At 39.5% G+C, this 10692-nt stretch overlaps 1 protein-coding gene across 1 annotated transcript in view; it reads right to left on the reverse strand.

Annotated features, from left to right (window-relative positions):
• The window catches only part of PAPSS1 (3'-phosphoadenosine 5'-phosphosulfate synthase 1), a 135970-nt gene that overhangs the window by 121539 nt on the left and 3739 nt on the right, over positions 1–10692 (reverse strand). The window contains exon 2 of the mRNA XM_019635990.1: positions 3710–3824. Coding sequence (XP_019491535.1) covers positions 3710–3824 — 115 coding nt within the window. The remainder of the gene's footprint in view (positions 1–3709; positions 3825–10692) is intronic.

The raw sequence follows: 10692 nt of genomic DNA on the forward strand, positions 1-10692 counted from the left end.
ACAGCAGTTCGAGTCCAGCCCGAGCTGAGCAGCCGCTGAGCTGCCAACAGGTAGCAGGATGGCTCAGCTAAAAAAAAAAAAAAAAAAAAAAGAATGAACTAACTAAAGCAATTATGAGGCAAGAGAAAAAGTATAGAAGTCTAATGGACTGATGATCTTCAAAGAAGTCAAGGTGGAAGGTTAACTGAAAAAAAATGAAAAGAGGACAGGTTGAGGATCAATACAGTGTTAGCTGCTTTACACATTAAAATCTTACATTAATATGAGTATAGTCGATTATAGTTTCCAAAGATGGCCACACTAGACATTGCCTTCCTGCAAGTTTTTCTACAATGTGACACTGCTGCCGGCACATCAGGAGGTTTTGCTAATTCCCTGCTGGGCTGGCCTTAGCACTCACTTGTGGCCAAAAGAATGTAGTGAAAATGACAATCGGTGACTTCCCAGACTGGATCAGAAAAAGCTTTGCAGCTTCTCTTTGGACACTTAATTTGGGAGAAGCCTACCATTAAATCCCCTGAGATCACAAGTAGGTGTTCCCGTCAATAGCCTCAGCCAGCTGCCCTCCCAGGTGACGGGCATCATCGGCTGAGCGTGTCATGGCAGACGCCCGGCCTTGCTGAGTCCTCTGACGACTGCAGCCTACACCAGCGTGACTCCAACCAAGCAAGACTTAAGTGCAAACTGCTCTGCTGAACCCTTCTGAACTCCTTACCACAAAATGGTAAGCAAGTTAAAATGGTTGTTTTACACCAGTAGGTTTTGGGTAATTCGTTAGACAGCAATAATACTGAAACAGAGATGGAGGCTGGGGAGCAGCGGGTTGTTCTCAGGTATTTTGTTGTTATTTTTAACTACCAGTTGAGCAAAAAGTATCAGAAAAATAAAAATCTAAAACCTAAAAATCTAAACTTGTTATACATCAAAGACAACCTAAATTATAATAAAAGTGTCTATGTATACACATGTACATATATTTTTATGTATACATTTAATATGAAATGGTAAGAATTGACATTGCTGAAATTGAATTACTGATATAGAAGTTTTCACTGAAATGATTACAGTGAACATGAACCAAAATGGGAAGAAATTAAAGCAGTTAGAGAAAATCTTTATAAAATACAATATAGACAACCCAAAACTAAGATATGGTATTCCTGAAGAAGAGAAACCAGCTGTACTGGGTTGAACAGCATCTCCCCAGAATTCATATCTACATGGAACCTCAGAATGTGAATTTATTTGGAAACAGGGTCTTTGTGGATGCAATTAAATTAAAATGAGGTCATACAGGATGAGGGTGGACCCTAAATCCAATGATTGGTGTCTTTATAAGGCAGCCACATGAAGACACGATTGGGAAGACAGGCAGAGAGAAAGTGATGCATCTGTTACTCAAGAACTCCCAGGATTCGCAGCCACTTCCACAAGCAAGGAGAGGGGCCCGAACAGCTTCTCCCTCAGGGCGCAGAGAAGGCACCCACTCTGCCAACACCCTGCCTCAGACTTCGGGCCTCCAGAACTACGAGAGAAAAAATTTCTGTTGTCTGAAGCCACACAGTCTGTAGTGATTTGTTTCAGCAGTCCTGGGACGCTAATATACAAACCAATGTAAAAATATAAAACAAGAAAATTTGTCTCAAATAAAATCTGAGGAAAAGCAAACTATGGTCCAGGAAAATGGCATACAAACCACTCAATACCTTGACAGATCCTAGTTAAGCTACCGAATTGCAAGAAAAAGAAAGAAATCTTGACTTCCATTTCCAACATCATCAAAAAAAATCAACGAAGGCTATAGAAGATTTAACAACATAACTAACAAGCTTGATCTAATGAACATATATAAAATATTGTACACATCAGGGAAACATACGTTCTTTTGAAATACAGATTTATGAAAACTGAATACATACAGGACCATAAAATAAGTACCAAAAAATCTGATAAACAATATTTATAAGCATTGTTAATGGTAAAATAAATAGAATATACCATGTTTAAGAAAAGGAGTATCCTATATCCAGTACTCTAATGATCAATTTTCCCCGAAATTGACCTGTACATATAATGTAATCCCATACTAAATCCTAACAGGGTTTTGGGGAAATTGGTTAAACTGATTTACGAATTTATACAATAATGCAAAGAGGCAAAGAGAGAGAGAGAGAGAGAGAGAGAGAGAGAGAGAGAGAGAGAGAGAGAGAGATTTCTAATGAACAATAAGGTAAGAGGGCTTACTGCACTGAATTTCAAGACTTATAGAAATACAATAATTAAAAAAGTGTGCTAATAATAGAAGAATCAACAAGTATACCAATAGAACAGATCAGAGAGCCCAGGAACAAACCCACACATAAGGGGAAACCTGATATATGGCAGCTGGCACTGCAAATCAGACACAAGGGATACCGCATCAATATATGCTCTTGGGACCACTGATGACCCATATGGAAAAAAAGAAAATGGATCCGTCCCTCACACTACACACAAAAATCAACTACAGATAGATGAAGGGCCTAAACGAGAAAGGCAAAACTAAAAGAAAATACAGGAAAAGAAATCATTCTTCAGGCATCCAGATGAAAAAGGAAAACTCGGATTAGTCCTACACGTCACATTTAATACCAGAAGACAGTGGAGTAATGTTTTAAGAATTTCAGACAAAGAGTATGTACCAAATATATACTTTACCCAGACAAGGAGTCATAATAAACAGACACTCTCAAAAATAAAAACTCAGGGAACTCAGAACATAGCAATAAACCATCTTACCAAAACTACTTAACAACAAAAAAACAGGCAAAACCTGATTCAAAGAAAGAGCTCATGAGTGAGTACCCCATAATAAAAGAACTGATGGTGAGGTGAGTAGTGAATCAATTTACTTACAGAATCCCAATACAAACAATTGTTGAAATTCAAGATTTCAGAACAGAATGTTAAGTGTTATAAACCTGGACAATATAAAAGTAACAATTTAACAATCTAGACTTAAGAATGAAGAGAGTGCTGTCTTATTTCATACAAAAACAAAAAGAACTGTCTAATGTTGAAACCAAAATGGGAATGTTGTTTTTTAACAATCAGCAAAAATTTTAAGGACTGGTTGTATCTAGTGTTGACAAAGTCACTGGAAATGGACCCTCTTCCCACACTATTGGTGGGAGAGTAAATAGGTATAAAATTTAAGTAGGCAATTTGGTGAAATGTATTTAAATTTTAAATACAAATCCTGGAATTAAAAAGGTCCATCATTTTAAAATCTACCTCCAAAATCTGCACGAATTTACCATCTCCTCAGCCTTGTATGACTAAGCCCAAAGAGAGACTCTGGGAAAACCAACATGAGAACCCAATGAGAGGCAAAAGTTGAAATATAGAAGTGGATTATCTTTATCACTCATTCTTTCTCTTCATATAGTTTACATTATTAGCTTCTTGAAGGCAGAATCCAAGTTTTATTTTCATGCAAAAGTCTGCCGAATGTAATGCACTTATCAACTAGAAGGTAGTTTTAAGATGCTTTCTGGTTTTTCCCTTTATTTGAACAGCAATTCTATAAAGAACAAACGCAATGACCAAAAGGAAATAGGTTGTTAGTAAGCAACTTTGTCAGTTACATGTTACGACACTCCACTCTTAGTTCAAGGCTGTCTATGACACTGCTTTTGAAATAAACCGGTTTATCTCTCTCTGACTGTACCTGTTAGCCAAACTGTGCAACCACGAAAGCCACCTCTGGTCCCTACCACCTGGCCTCTCTTGTTTCTGCTGACATGATGAGCTTGATAGGTGACATTAGTTGCTCTCTGCATCCCCTGGGGAAAAGAGGAAAAAAGAAAGAATTGTTGTTCACTTGAATCTTTTAAAATGTAAACACACATATTTCCTGCAAACTGTAGTCATTACTCTATGTAACATGCTAAATGCAAGGGAAAAGATTAAAATTAACAGTTAGCTTTTTTCCTTTGGAGTACCTGGCAGTGTTAAGTGCTTTACATTCACAGTTTAATCCTACAGATACCCAAGAACACAGAAACTCTTATAACTCGGATTTTACAGATGAAGATGTTAACCTGAGGAAAGTTAAATAACCTGCCAAAGCTCCCATAACTAGTAAGTGGTGGACTGCAGAGCCCAGCCTTTTCACTCATTCAGTCATTCCTTCAACCACTACTTTCTTTTAATTTATTGGGGTGACACTGATTAATAAAATCATATAGGTTCCAAGTGTAAATTCTATAATACATCATCTGTATATTGCATTGTGTGTTCACCACCCAGAGTCAAATTTCCTTCCATCACCATATATTTGACCCCCTTTACCCTCTTCTAGTACCATTTCCTTACCCTCTAGTAACCATTAAATTTTAAGTAGTATTTTCGGAAGTCCTACTAGTACACCAAGTGAACAAAACAGTGTCCCCACCCTCACTGAGCTTACATTCCACTGGGAAGGACAAACCAATACAACTTAATTGTAATATCAGAGAGAGGGACAAGTACACTGTAGAAAAACAAAACAGGGTAAGACTGGAAAGGGAGGAGAGACAAGTGCCTCTTTAGACAAGATTATCAAGAAAGGCCTCTGAGACGGTGTCATTTGAGCAGCCTCCTTAATGAAGTGTGCAAGGGATGTCCGCAGGTATCATAAAATGCATAACGAAAAGAAGTGGAAATGCATTGGTTACTATTTGTAGTTATTCCACAAATAAAGAAAGTGGAACGCAATTGTTGTTCTCCCAAATTTTCTTCATCTTAAACAAAAAGGGCAAAAAATTACATAGGCCTCCAAGGATCCGAATAGACATTTTTCCAAAGAAAAAATACATATGGCGAATAAGCACATTAAAAGATGTTCAACATAATTAGACATCAGGGAAATGCAAATAACAGCCACAGTGGACTATGACTACACACCCACTAGAATGGCTATAGCCAAAAAGACAGATAATGCAAGTACTGGTGAGAGCAGGAATTGCACTCCCCATATACTGGCTGGTGGGAACGTGCAACAGTGCTGCCACTCTGGAAAGCAGCAGTGCAGCAAAAGGTTAAACAGTTACCACAAGAGCAAACAATTCCGTTCCTAGATATACACTCACAAGACATGAAAACATGTCGACACAAAGCCCACACATGATATGCTCACAGAAGCATGATTCATAAAAGCCAAAGAGCGTCTATCAGTTGACAATTAGATACACAAAATATAAACAAAATTACATGGTATACCCACATAATGGAATATTATTTGGCAATAAAGAAGAATGAAGTATTGATACAAAAGGATGAACTTCAAAAACATAGGCTAAATAAAAGAAAGAGTCCAGTCACAAAAGCCACATATTTTGTAATTCCATTCATGTGAACTGTCCAAAACAGGCCAATCTATAGAGATAAAAAATAGATTAGCGGTTGCTTCAGGCTAGGAGGTTGGGGGAGAAGGAAAATGGGGAGTGACTGCTAATGGGTACAGGGCTTTTTGGGGGGGATAATTAAAATGCTCTAAAGTTGATTATGGTGATTGTTGCACAACTCTAAATACGTATACTAAAAACCACTGAACTGTACATTTTAAGCAGCTGAACTGATTTGAATAGTATGCAAATTATATCTCAATAATGCTGGTTTCCTAAAAACAAATGAATTACATAGCCTCCATTTTCTCTGTCTATGGAGCAAAAAACATAATTTAGGTTCTTTGCAACAAGCTATATCTTTATAAAATAGGTGTCAGCATTCTTTTGATAGGGTGTTTATATTTTATATTGCTTGTAGCTCTTATTTTTCAAGACAGCTCATCATTCATTCAAAAAAATATTTACTGAATCCACACTACATGCCTGACATTCTTCCAGGTGCTGGTGAAACAGAAGAGAACAATACCGATAAAAATCAGCGTCCTCCTCACGGAGATTGTCTGGTTCTCACTCCTAGTGCAGCGGTTCTCCAAGTGCAGCCCCTGACTGGCAGGTTCAGCATCTCCAGGAAACTGTTCAAACTGCAAATTCCCAGGTCCTACCCAAGGCCTGCTAAGTCAGAAACTGGACCGGGGCCCAACAATCTGCGTTTAAAGCCCTCCAAATGATTCTGATGCAAGTTCAAATTTGAGAACCAATGGACTAAGGGGAGAGATGAAGAAAAAGAAAACACCAAGGTATTAGAAATAAGTCAATTATATATATAGGAGTAAATCGCAAAGAGGAAAAAATGCACAAAATGTGAAAAGAAATATCAGAGAAGGAGTGATGTTTAGATAGGCTGGCCAGTGAAGGCTTCCCCAAAAGGAAGACATTTAAGACCTTCGATGTCATTTAAGACCCTGGGGAGAAGCACCTTCCAAAGGGGCAATCAAGCACAAAATGGGAAGGTGACTAGAAAATGTCAAATGATTGGGTAGCCTGAAGGACTCATGTGAAGTCAACAATCATACATTTAAAGCAAGACAAGTAGTCCCTGTGACCCTGTTCTCCACAGCCACAGGGTGAGGCATGGAGCAGTGAGATACGAATCCACCCAGGGCTGTGGTTTGGCCCAGAGGTCTTCAAAATGGGGAACAAATACCCTTGTAAGCATGTAAGCATGGGCTTTGTAAAGGAACGTTATTTCCACCCAGACCTTCAACTTCCAGAGGTGCTCCCTTCTGCAGGCGTCTGCCCCAAGAAGGTGCCTAAGGCTCGGGATCTGTCTTCACACCTGCCCTTCACCAAGCCTCCCAGTGTACCCCAGAAAGGCATCTCTGCCCATCTGAGTCTTACCATCTGTCACTCACTGCCCAAGAGTGAAAAAAACCCTCTGGGGCCAAAGGCACAGTTGGACCATTCTTCTAACAGGCATACCACAGAAGCCACCCCCACCCCAACTAAACATCTCATTTAGAGATGTAGTTCCAAGAAAATTATGCTTTTGTATGTACAATGACCCATTTCTTTTCAATAAGCTGATGAAGCAAACATAGCTTTCCAGCTCTGCATTTCCAATATCTTACACAAAACACAGGGTTTCAGGCACAGACATCGGCACCTCTGGGGAAGCAGAGGCACCTCTCCGCTGAGGTGACTAGTTTTAGCTCCTAGCCAGGCTGCCTGGGGCAGAGAAGGGAACTGAGTTTCAGGGTGAAGCAGTGGGCAGGGTGCTGGACAAGTTAGTTTCCTATATTTGCAGAACTGGTTTGACTTGGTCATTTTGTTTGGGGATTTTTTTTCCCAAGCTACTTTGCTTTTGGGCAAGCAAAAACATGTATCTAATGAATTTTAATTCAACTTAGCCCTATAACATGTCTTCTGATTTTCTTAGTAAATTGAGTAAAATGTATAAAAATTATCTGACAAGCTATATACGCTGAGACTATGGCTGACAGAAAATATAGATAAGCCGAGATCATCTGTTTTAATCACTAGAAAAGAATGCTCCCTCGGGGTTTCTCGCCTCCTACATTTAAAAAAATTCTGGCAGCCAATATGGCAGTCTGAATAAAAGGAGGCTTATTGTTTATGTATGTTGGATATTTTTTCAAATAAAAAAATAAACTTAAAAAAAAAAAAAAAGGATTTGGAGCCAGCCAAGTGGCACATTGGTTAAGAGTTGGCTTGGGACGCCAGCTCTGGGCAGCAGGGCCCGGTTCGGATCCCACATGAGGGCCAGTGACGCTGCGCCCTCTACAGCTAAGATGGTGAACAACAGCTCGACCTGGAGCTGGGCTGCCATGAGTCCCCGGCGACAGCGTAGGCTGCAGTGGGGCAGCAACAGGCTGCTGTGAAGCTACCGTGAGTGGCTGGCAGCTGGCATGAGCCACCGTGAGCAGCCGTCCAATGGCGGGTGAGCGAGCGACTGCCTCACCCTGGAAGAGCGCAATGATAATGCCAACATGGGCCAGTGAAGCAATGTCCTCCACAGCTAGACTGAAGAACAAAAGGACAGCAACTTGTCTGTTCCCCTTCCCCGATTCCCCAACGCTGTTCCCCTCTCCCAATCCCCCAATTAAAATCTTTAAAAAAAAAAAAAGGATTTGCCACATTCTCCTCCCCTCCCAGTTTTTCAGGGTAAATCAAAGAGCACTTTTAAAAACTACTGGAACTGTAAGGGAGTAGGCATATGCCTGAACTTTATAAGCATCTAAAGCCCAATTCCATATGCAATCTTCTTCACATTCCCCTTTCTTTTCCTTTCCACCCACTCTAGCCAAATCCTTTCTATAACTCTGCCGGGAAGACATGACAAGAGTGACTCACTCACCAAGGACCCAGAGTCAGTACTTCCTTCCGACGCTACAGTCCTATTCTGTCTTCAATGGTCTGGTTACGTGTTCCAGTCCCCACAACATTTACTGCCCGTATCATTTGTTTGTTATTTATGAGTTGTTTGATATTTTTAGGTCTTTTTGTGTGCATATATTTTGACTTGCTTGGGAGCCAGGTTACAGTTCTTTGTTTTTATCCACAACGCCCACCCTCTCTTCTTGTGTCCAGCCAGCACTCACTAAAAGTTAAGATACAAGGCATCTATTTTAAAGTATGATTTGTTTTCTCTGTAGAACTTGCAAATGAAATGACGACTGACATTCAGAAATCTTAAGTCTAGCAGAACCGGGACAATTTGTTTCAAAAGAATTCATTCACTTTCTAAGTTTGGGGCTAAATGACTATCCGTTCTGTTTACTAGGCTAGTCCCATGGCCTCTGATAGTCACGCGGCACATTTTCTACACATTTTACAAACTTCTGCCCTCATCACGCACACAGTGGCCCTGTGCTCCCACTGACCCACCTTAATTTCTACTTGGGCTGTTTTGTTATGTGATCCACTTCCCTAAGGGGCAAATTAACTTTTCCTATGATGCTATTTAGAGAATTTCATGCTTTGTGACTTTATTATGATTTTATTAAGAACTCTGCATTTTTAAGCAAAATTTGTAAAGGCACAGAGCACACATCAAATATTAAGCATAATGCTGGAGTTCAACGCCTACCACCCATCCCATAATCCCCCTTAAACTGCCTGCGAAACAGTGTATCCCTCGAAAGAGAATCCCTGAAATGGTAACAGGCACATTTCTTTTATGTCCCAAAACATATTTGGATAAAACTGAAGAGATGATAAGATACAATGTGAAAAAACCCTTAGTTCACAGTTACTGATAACTGAAATTAATCTTTTGAACATTAACAAGACAAAGAGCAAAAGCAGAGACCTTGCATTCCTTGAGGTTGAGAAAACAACTTGAGAAGGCTACACTTTAACCTTGGGAGGACTAAAGACTACCAAGCATACCCAGCTAGCTACACTGGTTGCTCGGCAGGAAGCAAATCTCTGGGGTACCTCAAACCTCAATCGCAACTAAGTTACCAGCATGCTTATCTGATTGCCAACAACTGTCATGCACACTGTGTATACATTTTGCCTCTCCAACTATTCTGTTTTAAAGATTAAAGAATATTTAAAGAATACTTAATAGGTTTTGGGGTTTTTTTTTAACATTAATTAATACCTTCAATCCAAAAGCCCTGCCCCAGGATGACCTTCAGATGGGGATCCTGGCCCTAAGAGATTCCTAGAAGTCAGAAATGAGTCTGGAACCTATTCCTTCACTCAGTATTATTGACTGATCCCTTTAGATAATGGGGATAAATGAACAAAATGCTTCAGGGAAGGACGCTGCCTTCAAACATAAAGAAATCATTGCACTGTGACAGACCCCTGCCTCAGCCATGGTGACAGTGGGGCCATCTCCACACAAATGAAGGGGGTTCAGAGGCGGGGCAGCCAAAAATACACAAATGGTGACCTCAAAGGTTGAAATTAACTATTAAAACCATACAAGTGCACAGAAAAACTTGTACAGGAATGATCATAGCAACATCATTCCTAACAGCCAAAGGGTACAAACAATTCAAATGTCCATCAAATGATAAATGAACAGGTGGTATAGCCACACAATGGAATACTATTCAACTATACAAAGGGATAAAATATTGACACCAACTACAGCATGGATTAACCTTGAAAATTTATGCTAAGTGAAAGAAGACATACATACAAAAGGCCGCGTGCTGTATGATTCCATTTACAGGAAGTCTAGAAGGAATCCAGAAACTCAAAGCGTATTGTTGGTTGTCAGGGACTGGAAGTGGGGAAGCGAAAAGATAGAGAAAGACTGCTAACAGGTACAGGGTTTCTGTTGGGGTGATGAAAAATGTTCTAAAATTAAATATTGGTGATGGTTGTACAACTCTGTGAATATACAAAAAAACACTGAATTGTACACTTAACACAAGACAGAGATAAAGAAAAAGGGAAGGGATGCAAGAATCAAAGAAACTAGAGAGGAGAGAAAGGAGCCTGAATAATGGCTGCATTCATCTAAAGTTAGAAAATAGACACCTAAACTAATAAAAAAAATAAATTCAAATAATACAAAGCTAGAAAATAGACTTCTATAAAATAATGTCTAATATTTACACTATTTTACTCAGGTAAAACTTATGTGGTAAAGAACTGTGTCCTTAGGAAAGGATATTTTACTGAAATGATTACCACTTAGGTGAATACTAAAAAGAAACACTGTTCTCTTCATTTGAACTAATTACTTAGTAATGTACCTTTAAAACAAATCAGAGTTCGAGTTTTGTTGTTGGTGTGCTATGGGTAATTGACCCATCTCAGAGCAAGAGATGGTAACTTCCAC

The sequence above is a fragment of the Hipposideros armiger genome, unplaced genomic scaffold, assembly GCF_001890085.2.
Source record: "Hipposideros armiger isolate ML-2016 unplaced genomic scaffold, ASM189008v1 scaffold_26, whole genome shotgun sequence".
In the NCBI taxonomy this organism is placed as follows: domain Eukaryota; kingdom Metazoa; phylum Chordata; class Mammalia; order Chiroptera; family Hipposideridae; genus Hipposideros; species Hipposideros armiger.